Genomic DNA, 20,144 nt, shown 5'->3' with positions numbered 1-20,144 from the left:
CTAGTGTATGTGTGTTTGTTGTATGTTCAGTTGACCATAAACTATGTATTAACTATGCAATTTTGCGAACCGTAATTTCACCACAAGTTTGTGTCTCGCATACCCGTATATATTACAATAATAATTACTAGTAATATCGTTCAAGGGAGAGCCAAGGTCTGTACTGACATGCCTTGCCAGAACCATATTTCTCCCCAAGCTGATTCACCCGCATTTCCACGGCTGGATTTTGGTTTGCACTGAAGTTTTTTATTCAAATTTAGTTAACCGAACTTCGAGTTGCGCCAAACATACTACATTACACAAAACAAAAAAATCAATATTCCCGTAACTCGATGTTATGTTAACCATGTTATGTTAGCTCCATGTGTTAACTAACCGTGTTTAACCATTAATTAAACATCAAGTGGCCGTGGTTTTGCAAAAGTGGGTGTGGTTTCTAAACTATGGGCGTGGTCATTTCGCACCAATAACCGACCATGAGTTCGAACACTAGTTTGTCATACAAACAGAAATGTTGTTGCACTATAGGATAGAAACCCGGTGGGAAATAAACATAGAGGCGGAGCCGATGTGGAGTGAACCACATAGAGGCCATCGTCTACAATGTAGTTATGAAAATAGGATTGGTATCAGTGCGTCTACGTCTTGGCTTCCCAATACACCTAACAGAGATATTGAAACAATCAGATGTGTTTTAGTTACGGGACTAGCTTCACACGACTTATTTACTGATATACAGGAGATAATGCCAGTATGATTGCATGTATTGTGAAGAAATACCATCTCTTCAACGTTATCAACATAGAATCAGCCAATTTACGAGATTGGAAAGAAGTTAGGACGCTGTGTCTTATAGAGTGCTCGACTGACCGACTAAGACGAGAGTTGAAACGTATTTCGTTGTGTGTGTCTTATTTGACTGTAAAGCTTAAGTGACTTTCCCAATCCCGTACCTCAAGGGGACGAGATATAGAGACGAGACGATATTCCCCCCTGACACGTGTGAAGAACCCCAGAGGAGAATAATCTCCCCCGTGAAAGTAACTTTCTTGTGGTCGTGATAACTCCAATAATATTCAGTTGCCCTGTATAGATTTCAGAGTTGATCTTCCAAACACTGTATTTTTATGGGATTTTTTTAAAAAAGTATATAAAGTGTCTATTGGGCAACATCATTGTGGGCCTTTGTCTTGCAAGTGGAAGATCGCAAATTCAAATCCAATGATAGGAACAATTTTTCTTTTACTTCTTTCTTTTCTTTTTTTTTCATTTGAATGAAGAAATCTATAATTTTCATGTTTTTTATTCGAATTACTTTTTGTCTCAGCATTTTTATTTTTATTATGTTTAACACTATCAATAGAGGGCGGCCCAGGCTTTAACGTTTTGTTCAATAACTTCAATTTCTACAAATATCTACTAGAACTGATCGCAGACCATGGTGATATTAATTGGGTTAAACCATTCAGCAAAATAGGAAGGGATATGCATTTATGATTTCTAACAATTTGTCTAATCTAATCAGGCTGATTACAAGATTTTGTACGAGTTCATGATAAATAAATTAACAATAGTGTTGATTTTGTGAATATAAGGGTTAGGTCATTCAACTTAAATTAACAGCACGGATAACTTCAACACTTTCGTTGTGTTGCTGTACACAATACACTCTACCGTAAAAACCCGATTAATTCGCGGTCTCTATTAGTTCGCGCACCCATTATATTTTCGAACGCTAATTTTTAAAAGTACTCTTTTAATTCGCGCACCAAAAACCAATAATTTCCGTTTTGACGCTATTAATTCGTGCACTTGAAAAAATAATTATTTTTACTACCGCGAATTAATCGAGTTTTTACGGTACTTTACACATTTAAAGAGTCATTATGAGTAACTCGCATATTTTTTTCTAGATTCTTATTAGGTGATTACTCTCCAACTTAAATATATGGTTATTCTGTATGCATAGGTGACATTCCCTAGCATATGCTGTGATCTTTCTTACCTTTTGTAGCCCATCTTTCTATCTTATAATGTGATCTGCCCCACATCTGTAATGATATCTCCCAACCAATGCTATGATCTGCCCACCCTTACATATACAGGGCAAGCCATGTGTAGTTTAACTATGTTTCTCATCTGGCATCAGTACACCAATAGCTATTATGCACACACAGCATCCTCCAATAACCCAATTAGTTCTATTCGAAAGTCATGTTGTCTTTAAAAGAATACAGGACATGAAATTTCCTGCTCTGACCAGTGGGTTTATAGTCGACAAAATATACCTTCGAGTCTCTCTGTGTCAGCATTCAACATTTTTAACGTGTGCTGAGTAAGTAATCAAGATATCTTAAATGTGATTTCGTTTGTTCTTTGCTATGCATAATTTTATGCAACACATACTTGATGATGATAAAGGCAGAAATCACAAAAACAAAAGATGATTTTGTACTTGAAAACAATTTGGAAATTGTAAAAAAAACTCCATGCCAACGATCAGCAACGGCTAAACTGCATATAAGCGCACACTTATTACTGAGACTGGCAGATATACCAGAAAAGATGCGACAGACAGAAAATGTCAAATTTGTGATAGTGGGGAAATTGAGAATTAAGAACATTTCCTTTTGAAATGTAGATTATACTCTGCAGAAAGAAAAGAAAAAATTACACACTTGTTAAAAGCCAAAGATGAAACAGTGCTTAAGGAACTAAGCAAATACATTCATAACTGTTTTTATTATGATGGAAAACAGCATAAAACAAATTACCACCAGCCTCCCAACACTGCTGGACACTACCAGGGGCGTATGTAATTTTGTTAAATGTTTTTAGTTACATTTATTTCTTTTGTAATTAGGGTTTCGGGCCCTATAGGGCACACCTTTTGTAATTAGGGTTTCGAGCCCTATAGGGCACACCTTTTGTAACTAGGGTTTCGAGCCCTATAGGGCACACCTTTTGTAATTAGGGTTTCGAGCCCTATAGGGCACACCTTTTGTAATTAGGGTTTCGAGCCCTATAGGGCACACCTTTTGTAATTAGGGTTTCGAGCCCTATAGGGCACACCTTTTGTAATTAGGGTTTCGAGCCATATAGGGCACACCTTTTGTAATTAGGGTTTCGAGCCCTATAGGGCACACCTTTTGTAATTAGGGTTTCGAGCCCTATAGGGCACACCTTTTGTAATTAGGGTTTCGAGCCCTATAGGGCAAACCTTTTGTAATTAGGGTTTTGAGCCCTATACGGCACACCTTTTGTAATTAGGGTTTCGAGCCCTATGGGGCACACTTTTTGTAATTAGGGTTTCGAGCCCTATAGGGCACACTTTTTGTAATTAGGGTTTCGAGCCCTATAGGGCACACCTTTTGTAATTAGGGTTTCGAGCCCTATGGGGCACACCTTTTGTAATTAGGGTTTCGAGCCCTATAGGGCACACCTTTTGTAATTAGGGTTTCGAGCCCTATAGGGCACACCTTTTGTAATTAGGGTTTCGAGCCCTATAGGGCACACTTTTTGTAATTAGGGTTTCGAGCCCTATAGGGCACACCTTTTGTAATTAGGGTTTCGAGCCCTATGGGGCACACCTTTTGTAATTAGGGTTTCAAGCCCTATAGGGCACACCTTTTGTAATTAGGGTTTCAAGCCCTATAGGGCACACCTTTTGTAATTAGGGTTTCGAGCCCTATGGGCACACCTTTTGTAATTAGGGTTTTGAGCCCTATGGGGCACACCTTTTGTAATTGCCGTGTTTATTATTCTTCCACCGTTTTTTAGGCACTCTCATTTGCACAGATTGTGTTTAAATTTAGCATGGTCACATGACCTGGTACTTGTAGCAATCTGTTGCAATTGCCCCAGACATTGAGCCATTTTAGAGAATATTTTAGAATGATTATTTCATGTATTTATGTTACGCCTCAATTAATCATAGGAAAGGTGGGGGAGGGTCCCTAGTATTATCTCTATATAGTGAATGTCAATGCACTTGCGTAGGGAAATGGTATTCGGAATTTGTGTTTTCAATTAAAAGTTCATTCTAGGAACAGTCATTAACAATAATAATAGTGATTGAGTGGGGTGGGAGATCATGTGACCTCATTGATATGCATAACTGTCATATCTTAAGCACTGTTGCAGATAGCACCATGCAACCAATGCAATACTGTAAAGGGGTTAATTATTCATTGGGTTTTAATTTTGCTTATTTCGCTGACTGGAAAATGCGCTAAATTAAAACCCAGTGAATAAGTAAAATTTAGCATAGAACACATTATCTAAATGATAAAACCGTGAATTTGAAACCCACTGAATATGCCTGAAATGGTAAATCAGCAAAATTTAAACCCAGTGAAAATAAGTCATTTTACAGTAGAAAAGGGAAGCGACAAGTGGCATGTATAAAATATCAGGTGACCTCATTAATATGCACAACTGTCATGTCTCGAGCACTGTTGTAGATAAGTTACTACTTTCATTTAGTCGATAGAGAGGCAAATTTGGATATCAAAGTATCAACATTACAGACTTTGAATTTGGGTTTTCAAGAAATTGCAAAAAAGAAAACCACACCACATGTATAGGAATACTAGTAGATTTATTTTAAAGAGTCTGACACAAAGTAATTGTATAGCGAATATTCAGATGTCAATATAAAAATAAAGATATTGAACAAATATTCTAATAACACAATTATATGAATAAAAGATACATCATAGTGACAGAAAAAATCTTACAGAAATTGTCAAATAATTGGAATGTTATGAGAAATAAAAAATGCAATAATTGAAAAAAAATTGTGAGAGAACTAATACTTAATATTTTAAAATTCAGCGGTCGTCATGCTGTGTATGCGTGACATTTGTGTTGATGAATATCGATTTACCCACAATCCAATGTGCTCGTCTCGTGAAAATCACGAGCATGAGCACGAGCACGAGTTTCGAACTGGGTGCACTAATTACCACCGGAGACTCCTTTGAAACCTACCAATCACCAAAGAAATTACCTCGTTAATGCTTAGTAACGTCTCAGTTTGTACTCATTGGTCTGCGCAACAGTCAAAGTCACCGAATTTTTTTCATACAAGACACACATCTCGCACATGCGTGGCATGACAACTGCCTTTTAACAGAATTGGTGAAATCTGAAGTTTGTTATTGCAGTCAGTGATGATTCTAAAACGGAAAAAGCCATATTGGGGCATGGGTGTTCATCAATGTTTGGTTTACATTAGAATCACATGTGAAGAATTTTAAGTAGACCAAATACTGATCCATTTATGGTAACCTTTTATCAAGTGATTCACACAACAAGATGCGATTCTAATAAAACAAAAATAGTAGACTGATGCAAGTAAGACTGAAATATGCTTTATGGCAAATGCATGATAACTTTTGTCAGAAAGTGTGTTCATTTTTAAGCTGTGCGTGGACGAACAAAAATTTGAGTAAATACTTGAGCAATTTTCATTTTAGCATATTTGATGTTGCTAAGATACTCGCTAGGTTTTAAAATCTCTGGTTTGAGGAGGAAACAATATATTCTATTGTTAAATGTGAATATTCACTTGATTTCAATTTAGTGTATTTAGCCATGGCAAAATAAGTGAAAATAAAACCAAATGAATAAATAAGCCTTGTACAGATTTAGATAATATTAATGCATACCATATGCAAATCAACAGGGTGAAACCATTTTAGCAGTGTAAATATCGCCACCTTAAGTGAACTACTGTGAAATACTTTATTTTAGTTGGAACTTTTTGGATGATTTGTATATTTATTTTCAAGGATTATTGCAAGTTGAATGTAAAATGCAAGAAAAAAGGTATATTCGCTGGATATTATTTTCACTGCATCATTCTTTAAGCGAAAATAGCAACAATTAATTCCAAGAAAAATGTATTTTACAGTATTACAAGTTTGTATCACATTATTCAGTTTTGTTCCAAGCACAATAAAACTAGTCATCTGTAATTAAATGAAAACTAATAAAAGTGTCCAAAATACCCTATAATAAAGCTTACTTTATTGCCACTACTTTTATTCAACTTCTTTTACTTGCTAGGCAGGACAAGGACAACATCACCATCAATCATTCTATATTATTATATACCACTCACTACGAATGAATTTTGAATAATTTCCTTTTTTTTTCATTTTTGTATAAAATTATATCTGGGAGCACCATCATAAAGAAACGGCGGATGCACCAACAAGCGTGACACAAGGCAGAAGTTGAATAATAACTAAAATACATGCATGAAAAAAGCTATGGTAGCTGTTAACACAGTGTTTGTATAATGTCGAACAAACACCAGACCACACAAGGTTTTTCTAAATTCAACAAGCACCTCTATTTTGGTGCCTAATACTTTCAATAGATGGTTATTAGTAAATATTAACCTAATACTGTGGAATACTTTATTTTCGCTGGAATTAATTTTCACTGAAAATGCTTTTTGGGCGTTTTGTATGGAATTTATTTTCACTGATTTTTGACGAGTTTAATGTGAAATATAGGAAAAAAAGTATATTCGCTGGATTTTATTTTCACGGAATCATCCCTTCAGCGAAAATAGCAAAAATAGATTACAAGCGAAAATAAAGTATTCTACAGTAATTGACCATCATTCACAGTTATGAGGGCATGTCTGTGGAAGTGAACATGGCGGTTTAACACAAAAAACAGCTACAGGTACATATGCCATGTTTAATGTGTTTAGAACCTACTGATGTTTATGTGTTAGGACACTAATACCAAATTTGCAGGAAAATTTAAATATTTGGGTTATCGTCTTTATCTTTCGATCCGTGTTTAAGTATACGTGTGAATTCCACATAGTTGAACATGTTGTTTTTAATGGGCGCTTCACGAAACATCTCATCTACTTCGTCTTCTGTGAATCTATCTCCCATGGTCATAAGAAGTTCACGTAACCTATCTTCATTGATGAAACCTTGAACAAGAATGAAAAGTAAAAATACTGATTAAATTTGTCTGGATTTACAAGATCTGACATAAATTATATAGAATTGTGGAGACTGTTAGTCTGACCTAATTAGACACCCATTGTTGTTGCCATACCCACAGTTCTTTCAATCAATCACATCCCAGCATTACTGTTAGTAGTTTGTTTGTTGTTTAATTGTAACTTGCTTGTAATCGATTGAAGCGAATAAACAGTCGGGTTATTGTTACTGTACGGTAAACTTGTCTTCTCGATTTCTCTATTCCGGGTTTCTACCCGCAACCGACTCAACTCGCGTGCCCATGCACACAAGAATGCACCACATTTCGTGATAAAAATTGAATGAGGGCAACATGGGTAAATGATAAGAACATTTCAACGCTGACTGTGCTATTTTGCTGTGAATTTCAGTTTGTCAAGTCAAACGTATACAAGAACAATTTATTGCATGACATACTGTAAAATACTTTCGCTGGAATTAATTTTCGCTGAAAAAACTTTTTGGGTGTTTTGTAGGAAATTTATTTTCACTGATTTCTGACGAGTGGAATGTAAAATATAGTAAAAATGGTATATTCGCTGGACTTTATTTTCACTGAATCATTCCTTTAGTGAAAATAACGAAAACTAATTCCAAGTGAAAATAAAGTATTTTACAGTAGTGCTCAGTGACGCTATAAATTGCGACAAGGTCAGTGTTCGCAAGAATTTCCATAAAAGCTTGTGACACAAGTTAAGGGTTGTAGTCTTTATGCAATGTGTATTCTAATTTAAGGTATTTTACATACATTGCACATGTCACATGGAACACACATCAAACATGATTCATTTTCTAGAATTTCTGTCTCAATTTTGAACCAAATGGACATAATTTCCCATTGCCTACAGGTCAAAATTATTGAAAACGCAGGACTGTATATCGTAGAAGGTGATAAAAGTTGACATTTTCTCACATTTTAAAGAAAATAAGGTCCCGAAAATGTTGATGAAAAACAAAACAAATTTAAAGTAATTCTATAAAGAGTACTTGATTCACCAGCAATTCATTTTCCAATGTCAAGTACTGTAAAACCATTTAACTATTTTGATGTATTGGGCAATTGCACCGGGTCTTAAAAATTCACTAACTTGACGGGGAAACAATGAGTTCTATTTTACATGTTTACATGGGTTTAATTTAGCTGATTATTGGGTAAAATAAGTGAAATTAAAAACCAGAAAATAATTAATGCTTTTATAGTATATTGCAAGATATTTATTACGAATTGTCATGATATGAAGGTTACAACAGGATGTAGCTTTATATATAGAAGAGGAAGTCTATTGAAAATCCATTTGTACATTTAATAAGAAAGAAATCCTGTAAGCAGGTGAGGAAAATGCATTTTTTAAGTAATTTATGAATATCTCATTCTACATGATAAGATGTCTTGTTTAGAAAATATTATCTAGAAAATTAAGAGGCCATGAGCTGTTTTTTTTTAATTTGTTGATATGAAATGTTAAAAAACATGGTACATACATGTACTTTGTACCATGTCATACAACATGGCATATATTTATGATAATAGCAAATAGCAAGAAAATAATCTTTGTAAAGATGTCTGGTTTAAGCAAACTGCACATATTATGAATTATTGTTATTTTTTGGGGATAAAATCTGGGTATGAGGAGAACACTTAACGGGGCATCTCCAGTTAAGACTAATATCTCAACAAATTTACTTTCTGGATTAAAATTACAATGGATAACAAAAGATAGATTAACTTTGTAAACAACATAAACAATAGTGTCCTGTGATTCTTTGGTGCAATCCCTGGGTTTGAAAGATTCCCCTTTAACTACATCAATATGAAACTTCTATAAACAGGTAAGACATTTGTACATTCTACTCACCAGTTGCCTCTTCATCAAAACATCCAAAGGCATTCTTAATAACATCTTCTGGATCTGTGCCATTAAGTTTTTCCCCAAATAATGTCAAAAACATTGTAAAATTGATTGGACCAGGTGCTTCATTCATCATACTATCTAAATATTGATCTGTTGGGTTTTTGCCTGAAAAGAAAACCAAGTATCTGTCAACTTGCTGTAAATGAATGTTGAGTTTATGTAATTAGGAATGTAAACATTCAGTCACTATACAATAGATAGACTAAACACTGAATAAATTACAGTTGGCAAAATATAAAATATAATGTATCTCTGGTAACATTGAAAACAAAAATATGGTAGGTATATACATACATGAACAACTTTTTGTTTTCTTAAATATTTTTTTATTTTTATTTGGGCAAATTAATTGGTTTATGCAGGAGCATTTTTTTAACCATGTATGTGTATGGGTTACCATTTTCATTTGAATAATTTGTCTAGCATACAGCTAAAAATCAAAAGTAACCACCCTTTATTGACCACTATCCAGTTTGACCATACGAGGTCAGCATGAGAAATCTAGACAAAGAAGAGTTGGCTTCACCATGGAGCTAAAAAAACAAATCAAAGAAAGCTTAGAAAGAACTCCCATGTGCTGAGAGTATTGGAGACACATTAAATATAATTCGAAATTACTTAGCTGAAAACTAATTATGCAAATCAGAAAATTAATATGACCAGATTTGAGTGTAAAACTAATGAGGTCTGCGCAATGTAACAGAAAATCTATGTCTCCAAGTTTAATTGAAATGTGATTAGAACCAAAAAATTATGAATTATTATGCTTATTAGGGAATTAATATGAACAGATTTTTACCCCAAACTAATTAGGTTTGTACATTGTCCTAGAGCATCTTTGTACTAAGTTTCATTGAAATGGAATAATTAGTACCGTGAAAACTCCAAAATTTCGACCCCTCTAAAAATTCGATTGGCTATTTATTTGCCGGGTTTCGGTGTTTTATTTACCTCCAAATTTTCGACTCCACTAAAAATTGCCGACTCATTCTTATTCGAAAATTGCGACCAGTTTTAGTTTTCCCCCAAACGAAAAAAAAAAACCGATGTGAGCGTTCAAACGGGACCTTCCTCAAAGGCATGAATCCGGGTTTCTGATTGACTGAGAGATTTTTATTTTATTGGTAACGAAAATATATTCTAAATAAACGAAGTTTCAAATAAAAACGAACACAAAAATCTCGGCATGCTGCGTTTCTGAATTGTTGATTATTACTGTACTCAGTAGTGATTATAATAATGTACACAAAATAAATTTGTTGAATGGTTATGAAATACAAATAAAAGTCAACTAAGTTTCATCGTAAGCGAATGATTCCGGTCTCGTATAAACGTTTGATGCTGTAGGATATCCGCCATGTTCTCTTAGGTCAAATAGGTCAAATCGCTAATTAACCAATCAAAAAGCTGGATGATGCCAACGTGTTCAAATTACCATAGCTTATTTAAATATGTTAATGTTATTGAACGCAATGCGAAGAGATTGATGTTGTAGTACGATATTTTGGCTTGGATTTTGATGCGAAAACGTCATGATTTTTTTTTAAATAAAAAAATTAGTTGTTTTTAAAAAATAAACTGGTCATCTGAAGAATAATTTAACATTGTTCACAGTGATAACAGCTCATTCTCGAAAGGAAGCTTACCCGCTCACGCTAGTCACGATAAAAATCATACACGTGTACTCTTGAATAGACAGACGTCAATGACTACGGTAAAACTTAGACTCTATTTTAGCCGGCAGGATTGATTGAAATGTCCGAAAAATGACGCCAAAATACACCTTAAAAGTCCCATTTTATTTTCTTAAATCCCATTTTATTTTTTAATCCAAGGGCGAATTTACGGCAGAATTTGGTCCCTCAAATAAGGGACACGTGAGCTTTGATTCTAACCGGATACATTGCACTGGGTCGGGGAGATAGTTTGCTAAACTTCCATGTATCTTTTGTCCAATGGGTACCTGTACTTCGAACATTCGCAAGTTTTCCTAGGTAGTGCGAGACAGCTTTGTCTTTTGACCTATTAGTTTTGTGCTGACCTCTTCTGCGCGTCTTGATGTTTTGTTTTGCTTGTCATAACAGTGTTCTCCCCAGAAAAATGTATCAGAGTGGCGGCTAATTTGCATATAATTTACATATCATTAGCATTTGTCTGAAGATAAAGAAAACAATAATGACAGGCTTGCATGGATGAAAATGTGTCTTTATTTTTTAACAAATTTATGTAGAAGATTAAATGAATCTGCTGCTGTGTGATTTCTATGTAATGTTGATTCTTCGGACTTTCATGGAAGCCCAGTGATCTGCAGCTTTTGAGAACGCCGTGATTTTCTTTGCTTCCCACTTCTATTAAATGACATGGCCTTCTTGTGCATCTCCGAGTGTGCGTGTTTATCGATAGCATATTTCGTAATATTTATACATGGCATAGAATTCCATACCAAAGAACTATTTCTGGATGTTTTTAAGTTGAATTTTCCACATATGTGACACAGCATTCCTAAAAGATAAGAAATAGGAGCGAATCAATACTTGTATTTAAAAAATATCGTCACGATCAACACGAAAATAAACAAATTGCCGCCATTTTGAAAAGTCGCTAAACTTAAAAATTGCCACGATAAACTTTACCCAACTATTTCAAAACACAATACTAGTATTAGTTACTTTGATAAATCGTAGCCAACAATTTTTGAACTTCCAGAAAGAAGGTCGTTTCCAAAAAAATTTTTCGACGATCGGCAAAAAATGAAGCCATACAAAAATTTACTAAACTAGGTCAAAACTCGCTTCCAAGTAAAACGCTACAAATAAATACTTTTTTTACCTTTGCCATCGGATGTTTCTCTCAGCCACGTATATTTTGTTGTCCATTGTGCATCAAATCTAGAGTTTATTTTTTTGCACTTTTCGTTGTAACATCATCTTGGACACGTTTAGTACCACTGCCGACAGGGGTACCGGTGACCGCGTTGCTGGTGGGTTTATCGCTCGCAACCAGGGGCCCAGCAGGGCGTTCTACGCGGAACCACAACGTAATATTTCTGCTGTTTGACATTGTTGCTTCTTCCAGCCAAATATGCTACTGAGAAAATACTCGCTATTACCCCAATTAAATAGGGCGAAAGTGTTTATTGTCGAAGTACGAAGCTGTATTAGTCCATTGTCTTTGCGTAAGCACTGACATGTTTCCATTCACACCTGATTTGGCTCACAGTACCGGACGCTGATGACGCTGACTAACAGATTCGCACGTGTATTAACAAGCTAAAAGAAAGAGTAACAGGAAATGCCACAGAGTAGCGGGCAATCTCTCAGAGTAGCGGCATAAATAATGGAGTAGCGGCCCCGCTACGCTAAAACGCTTTGGGGAGAACACTGCATAATACTCACTGATTGATGACTTTGTTTAGATTTTGAGTTACAACTCGGCCACGACTCTAAAAACATGTCACATTTCTAACGCAAATTATTTAAAACCGGTCGAAATTTTGGAGTTTTTACGGTACTTTAGATATCAGTGTGAAAGCTTAAAATTGGTTAATTATGCAAATTAGGTAATTAATATGTACAGATTGTAACCCACAATTATTCAGGTCTGTCTATTGTCCTACAGCATCCATGTACATTCATTGATATGTGATGTATAGTACCTGAGATATCAGTGTGAAAGTTGGTTAATTATGCAAATTAGGTGATTAATATGCACAAATATTTACCGGAAACTAATTGGGTCTGCATAATTCTAGATTCATTGAAATGTAAATGATTAGTACTTTAGATATCAGTAGAAAAGCTGAAATTAATTATGCAAATTAGGTAATTAATATGCACAATTATTTACCCTAAAACTAATCAGGTCTCTGCATAGTACTAAAGGATCTATGTACCAAGTTTCATTGAAATGCGATGATTAGTACTTGAGATACCCATGGAAAAGCTGAAAATTAACTAATTATGCAAATTAGGTGATTAATATGCACAAATATTTATCGAAAACAATCAATCTCTGCATAGTCCTTGAGTATGTAAGTACCAAGTTTCATTGAAATGTAATGCTAACTACTTATATCAAATGCTGAAAATTAATTAATTATGCAAATTAGGTAATTAATATGTACTGATATACCATAAAAACTATCAGGTCTGTGCAGTGTCGTATGACATCTATGTACCAAGTTTCATTTGAAATGTGATGATTAGTACTTGAGATATCAGTGGAAAAACCGAAAATTGACTAATCATTATGCAAATTAGGTAATTAGTATCCACGGATTATTACCAAAAACTAATCAAAACCTAGCATTAGTTCAGAGCATCTATGTACCAAGTTTCATCAAAATCCAATGAGTGGTTGTTTAGATATCAGTGGAACAGTCATGGAACCACTAAAAAATAGCTAATTATCATGTAAATTAGGTAATTAATATGCACGGATTTTTACCAAAAATTAATCAAATCTGCGCATATGTTCAGAGCATCTATGTACCAAGTTTCATCAAAATCCAATGAGTGGTTCTTTAGATATCAGTGGAACAGTCATAGAACAGCTAAAAATTAGCTAATTATCATGCAAATTAGGTAATTAACGAGCATGGATTTTTACCAAAACCTAATCAAATCTGCGCATTGGCCCAGAGCATCTATGCACCAAGTTTCATCAAAAACCGATGTATGGTTCTTGAGATAGCAGTGGAACAGTCGGACACACATACACACATACACACATACACACATACACACATACACACATACACACATACACACATACAGACACACTAACTGCAAAGACTCCCATTTTGTGCTTCGCACATGGGAGTCAAAAAGAGACTGAACTGGTTTTAATCCTACTTGAGTCTTTTTTCAGCTGATTATTCTTTTGTGTTTACGCGCCATTCATGACGATGACTTCTGACTGCCATCACAATGCTTATTAAAATTCAGCCGCCTTCACCTTAGTGAGGTGTAACGATAATTTTTGTTCGGGCAGTTGATGTCAAAGGTCGGTAAACATGCGCGTAGCAGTAATTACGGAAGAGTGTCTGCAGGTCTGCGTTTGGGTCATGAAAATCGGACAGTTTTTCAGCAAGTTATTACAATTTATGTAGTTCTCGTAGTGTTGAAAACATTGCTCACAAGAAATTGATTTTGTCGTGGACGATAAAATTACAGATAGTATTTTTCATGCACTTTCCATCAAGCTTGAATTGAAGTTCAAGCTCCCATGGCCAAATTTACAATCACGTTTCCGTTCATCTGTCTTTATATACTTAATTCCTGTGTGAGCTCTCAGACAACATATGCTTTGGATAAAACAACTTGTTAAATTTGAGCTCCAGTAAATTCTATTATTAAGGGATAGGAGATAGTTAAATTGTGGCGGTTTGGACATTAACGATATTTTGTTCCCTACTACATTGATTCCATCACAATTACTCGTGTATTATACATCACCAATTTAGCAATTACTTTATAATTTTGGCCATGTCTTTTTTTCCTACTTGAGTTGTTTTAAAAAACATTTGATCATATCTAATTAAATATTTACGTTCAGTAATCTCCTGAAAACCCGTCAAGTGTTATCTGTTGACCAAATAGTTGGCAGAAGTCATGGTAACTGTCGCTGGATGCAGCGAGAACACTAAATATTACCTATAAATATGACCAATCAGAGACCGGTACCAGAAAGAGGCTGCGTATCAGTTTCAGTGCACCAACTTTATTACGCTCTTCTTTTGGAGTTTTCACGAGCTCAAGAGTGTAGTTTTTTGTATTGTTCTGAACTTAAGTCAGTGTACAATAAACGATGTTAGACTAGTTACATACTACGAAACGTTGCGTTATCCATAAGTCTACAAATTGAACCTGCTCGGCGACGCATGATAAAATACAGTTCAGTCGTCAAGCCACAGTAACAATAGCATCAAAGGGAGTTCAGTCTCCTTTTTTTAGCTCCATGGCCTCACCAAATTAGCTCTATTAGAAGCTTTTATTGTATAATGGATTATTAAAATAATGGCAATACAATATATATATATATATATAAACAATATATATAATCAAACCTACCCCAACCCTGAATTCAAGTCACCTATTGCTACTTACCAAGGGATGCCAACATGTCGTGAAGATCCTCTTTGTTTATGAAGCCATCTCTATCTTGATCAATCATGTTAAATGCTTCTTTGAATTCTTGGATCTGTGCTTGATCGAACATAGCAAACACATTGGAAGTGGCACGTTGTGCTCGCTTCTTCGTTGTCTTTCCTTTCGTCTTACGGCTCGACATCTTGGATAATTATGTATTATTGTAATTTACTCTGTTGCCAAGGAAACACAAAAATGAAATATTATAACAAGAATATTTCACTGGCAGCAACAAATGGCAGATAACAGCTTGGACAAAATGCTCAGTGGAGAAAAGAGAAGAGGTTCAGTTTAAACCCAATTTAGGCATAAATAAGGCCAAAAACAAACAAAAAAGAAAGAAAGGTTAGGAAGATCTTGTGTGCTGAGAGAGTATTTGAGGCATATTTAAAATTAATTAAAAATTTACAATAAGCCTTTCAAACAAAAAGCTTGGCAACTAGTATTTGTCTGCTATTCAAGTTTTACAATGTGAAAACAATATGAATCCCAGTATAGAAGTTTATAATACTCACAGAAAATAAATTTGATTGTATATCTGTGGTTTGCGGTCAGATTTATTCCAGAGCACCTCTACCACAAGTTCAATTTAAATCTGATTTTTGTTTTAGAATTTTAGATTTCTGACACACTACTGACATTTGCAAGTATAACTAGTGTGTTCAATGACCAGAAACCTAACAGATACCCTGTGGCCATGTGGACTATGAAATGTACACACAAGTCATGACCTACCATAAAGGTACAAGGGACCTTTGACATAGAGATAAATATTTCAGCATAAAAATGTCAGTTATATCCGGTGAAATTGATGGCAACGGTGTGGCACACCATGACGATTTCATTAAAAGCCACAGGGAGTAGGTGGAAAAAAAGATGAGCAGAAAACTTTCATGGTAGTCCATGCAGAATTAGTTTACACTTTTTGTGATTTGAAAGTATTACCATTTGATGATTCTAATAAGGGTGTTTTCCTGTATTGAATATTTTCAAGAAGGTCACTGTGACATAATTCGAAAATTATGTATTCTGGTAATTAATTTTAAAGTGGGTTAACAGTTTATGAAAATATTTTTTATGATATTTTCACTCAATGTTGTATTTTGTAGGTAGTTCAAAATTGTTAATTATTCATTTGCATACTTTTCATTTGCATAGCTTCGTTTGTTTGTTTAGTTCCTCTACTGCGCATGATTCTTGTAGCCAGTTCGCTTCGTTCTGTTTACTTGCACTGTTTATATCGCACGCTGTTCGTGCCCAGTCATTTCTGTTCGGGATATTTTCACTCAATCTGTTTTGTTATCCATTGTTTATTTACTGTGAGATGAGGTTTATAAAAAGTTACCCCTTGAACCATGATTATTATGTCTGCACAAACGTGTTATCTGTAGATAAGTTATTGCTAGTATGCATCGGGATAAAGTAAATATGGAGAAAAATCTGTACCAAGTCCTAGCAGAAGTACATAGATTTCAAGAGAGATTTAGAAGCACTCTGTCCTGTATACCATCCATTCTAATAGTAAATTAGGATTATGTGTTCTTAGTTTTTTAGGGACAATTACCATACTCGACCGCGTTAGCGCCCAGGGGCCTCAACTCAGAAAATCACGATTTTGTTGGGGTGGGCGATTACCCGAGCACCACCCTCGAAAAAGAGTGCAAACGAAAATTTTGATTCATCAAGTGACAGATTACGTCTTTGAGGGAAAATCAAATTACTAAATTAGTTGCGTCGTCATTGATTTTCACAATGAAGAAATAGAAATGATCACAAAAAATATGCACATTTTATTACAATATTAATTACGTACCACCATAATTTACGGAATTAAAAACATTTGAGTCTGTTGGAACACAGTCGAAGTCAAAATTGTCATACATGTATTATTTCCACTGACAAAGTTGTTGGATCGTACGCAAACTCTCGATGAAAATCACTTTCCGCCATGATGCATTTGCAGATTTGACCTACAGCAGCGTCCTTTGACCTAATGGGTCAAAGTTGGTTATTAACTAATCAGAATGCTGTGTTGTACTGACGCAATTCTTCGGAAATTCCCGAAGACTTTCCGGTAACGCAATGCGGAAGTGAATAATCGATGTCGAAGTACGATCTGTTGGAATTGATTTCAGTGAATAAACGACATGGTTTTTCCAAAAAACTGGTAACTAGCCATGAGAGGTAAACTGAATAAGGCATGAAATATTTATCGCATTTTACTTGTATTAACAGGTCATTGTCGAAGCGTAGTTTATGCACGGTTACAGTGTTCTACGCATTCACAACATGTTCACAGCGATCGATATCCACGCTGTATCATATAAAAACGATTACCAAGATTCATTACGCAAGACCAAGTTTTAAATTAGTTGCATTTTTAAGGGGTGGGCGCTTTGCCGAATGTGACCCCATATATAAAAATTGCGCAAAAGTAGGGGGTGGATATATAGTTTTGCTAATATAGTGATATAGTTGGTATGTCAGGAATATGATTATGATACAATTTTATTTTAACATTAAAATGATTGACATCTTGTATTTGATCGTTAAACAAGTACTTGTCCATATTGCTCTCGAACAGCATTAATTAAAACAAAATCGGCCATTTTGAATACATCTATATTATAAAATTTGAACATAATCAGACAAAGAATGTCAGAGATATGGATCTAGAAGCTCTTTCATTAAAACAAGCCAGCCAGCCAGCCATTTTGAATCTGATCTGAAAAATAAAATGACATGCATCAGGAACCCATAATGTCTAATGTATGTACAAGTTTGAACAAAATCAATCCATAAATGCCAGAAATGCTTGATATTTGATGATTTTTTAGCACAAAAATTGTTGCCATTTGGCTATTTTGAATCAGAACGTGAAACAAATTGATGTGCATATGTATAATATTATGTAATAATAATAATAATAATAATAATAATAATAATAATAATAATGATGAATGTGTGAAGTTAAATGTAATTGGTCCAGGCATGTCTAAGATATAGGTCTGGAAACATGCACGGACACACAGAGGTCAATCCCCAAGTCCCTGTTTTCAGACTGTGTCCAAACGGGGACTAATTAAACAACTTTGTCTTCACAGTTAAGCAGTAAATTTTGGCCCCGATAGATGAATGAGACAAAAACGCGGCACAAGCCGAGATTTGCTACCTGAACGCTCGGCACAAACATAAATCACATCCTCAGTGAGCTAATTTGGGACATGTTTAAAAGTCACCCACGACCACAATAATAATGAGGAAAAATTAACATGGATGTAAAACTGTTGGAAATGGTTATTAAGATCTATACAGCCCACAATTTTTGCCACGTTGACCTACACTTTATGAGAACATATACATGTACTGATTCATACAAGTATGACATGACAATGGAAGGAAGTGAAGCTATACATGTATATGGTCATATGCTGTAGTAATGAATGAAATGAATGCAAACTGTCATCAGTGACACATATTTATGTTCTGCTGCAACTGGTGTTTTCTGAATCTTTTTTGCTGTTCATATGCATGATGACTCGTAATAAATACCATAACAACAAATGAATATAATTTCAATATAGCAATTATTATTATTATCATCATATGCGCATCGTTTTCCCTGTTTGGGTGAAATAACAGATTGAAGAATGAGGGCGTGATTTCAGTACGAGCACTACACATGCAGAAATGTTCAACTTAGAACTGTGCAACAACTCAAAGAGTATGGTTTATTGATATAAATCCAGGAAAAAACAACATCAACCCTATCGTTTTTGTCATGATTTTCACTCCAACAATTTTAACATACTGTGTCTTCTGTGTCAATAAAGTATTCATATCCCAAAAATAACTTTAAGGACAACAAATGTTTCAGAAATGACTAAAATACCACTAGAAGAGCTATGGACACACAGCTATAAAAAACTACACATGTTTAATTAATTTGTGAAAGTTCACTTTATTTTTCAAAAGGCTGACAATCAACAGGTAGTATATACTAAATATTAATTTCTGTTATATTAATTCTCACGGCCACACACACATCGGAGTGGAGCAAAAATTTAGACAGGGGAAATGATGCATTATATTTAAACATGTGTTTTTTTATAGCGTGTGCCACACCACGAAGACAACAATGTTCGGTGTTCAGCGAACAATTGATATGTAAATAGGAGTGGACCATATTAGGAATGGCAACTATGTGATGTCGATTGATTCCAACGCCCTCCTAATCAGCACAGCACAGCACAGAAGCCAAAAAAAACCTAATGATATTACACTGCCAGAATTACCTGTTTCAGAATATTCACGCGATAATTACAGCTTTAATTAGGAACGATAACGATAAACGGTAAATACTCCTCCCTCTGCCAATCACACGGGCAGCGTTGCCCGACACCGACAGGCCAGATCCCTGGGTTGAGTCACAACAACACGTAAAAATCTGCTCTCTTCATTGCTAATTTCCGAGCGGAAGTGACATTTTCTTGTCAACTTATTGGGTTTATTAATAAATAACACATTCTAGATGTCGCTAAAATACAACAATTACCGGTAAACCGGTGGGTTTCACATCATCGATCACTTAATTTTCGATAGGGGCAGGTATGAAATAAAAAGAGTTTTAGCGTCGAATTCGGAAGTGACAGAGACGAAATTTGAGGCGAAATATCTAACATGTTACGAATATTTTCGCACAAATTACAACACAGAGGCACAGTTGTTAATTTGATTTCTTAAGAAAAATGCACAAATGTCAAAAACAAAAGCGAGAAAACGATCAATATACTCACAATTGGAAGCCAATTTCACCTGTCTCGAAACCCTGCAGTTTAGCTACCAACACACCTTGATCTTACTGCGACTGCGCAGTAGACCACGCAATTACGTCATATTATATTGAGTCGGCCAAAGAGAATGTAGGGGTGCCAGTGTTGATTTTTTCAGAAAATTGCCTACATTTCCTTTTCGAGATGCAACTATGCATATTTTTAGAATTAAGAATATATAATACATTTATTGTCACATTTTTTCATTATTTAAAACATCTATGTCTTTCC

The 20,144-nt window shown here is 35.0% G+C and overlaps 1 protein-coding gene and 1 long non-coding RNA gene across 2 annotated transcripts; both read right to left on the bottom strand.

Moving 5' to 3' along the window:
* Positions 1–4,584: 4,584 nt before the first annotated feature.
* On the bottom strand, positions 4,585–19,963 carry LOC100372342 (myosin regulatory light chain 2, smooth muscle minor isoform). The gene is made up of 4 exons (XM_002740053.4): positions 19,878–19,963; positions 15,040–15,254; positions 8,876–9,037; positions 4,585–6,967 (listed from the first exon to the last, which is right to left on the bottom strand). Exons 2-4 carry the CDS (start codon positions 15,221–15,223, stop codon positions 6,786–6,788), a joined length of 528 nt encoding a protein of 175 aa, XP_002740099.1. The 5' UTR covers positions 15,224–15,254; positions 19,878–19,963; the 3' UTR covers positions 4,585–6,785.
* Positions 11,117–12,183, bottom strand: LOC146732003 (uncharacterized). The gene is made up of 2 exons (XR_014927041.1): positions 11,762–12,183; positions 11,117–11,434 (listed from the first exon to the last, which is right to left on the bottom strand). It is a non-coding gene; the product is annotated as an uncharacterized LOC146732003 (long non-coding RNA).
* Positions 19,964–20,144: the final 181 nt, after the last annotated feature.

This window comes from Saccoglossus kowalevskii, chromosome 18, assembly GCF_978046115.1.
Source record: "Saccoglossus kowalevskii chromosome 18, keSacKowa6.1, whole genome shotgun sequence".
In the NCBI taxonomy this organism is placed as follows: Eukaryota; Metazoa; Hemichordata; class Enteropneusta; family Harrimaniidae; genus Saccoglossus; species Saccoglossus kowalevskii.
This window is presented reverse-complemented; position numbering and strand designations above follow the sequence as displayed.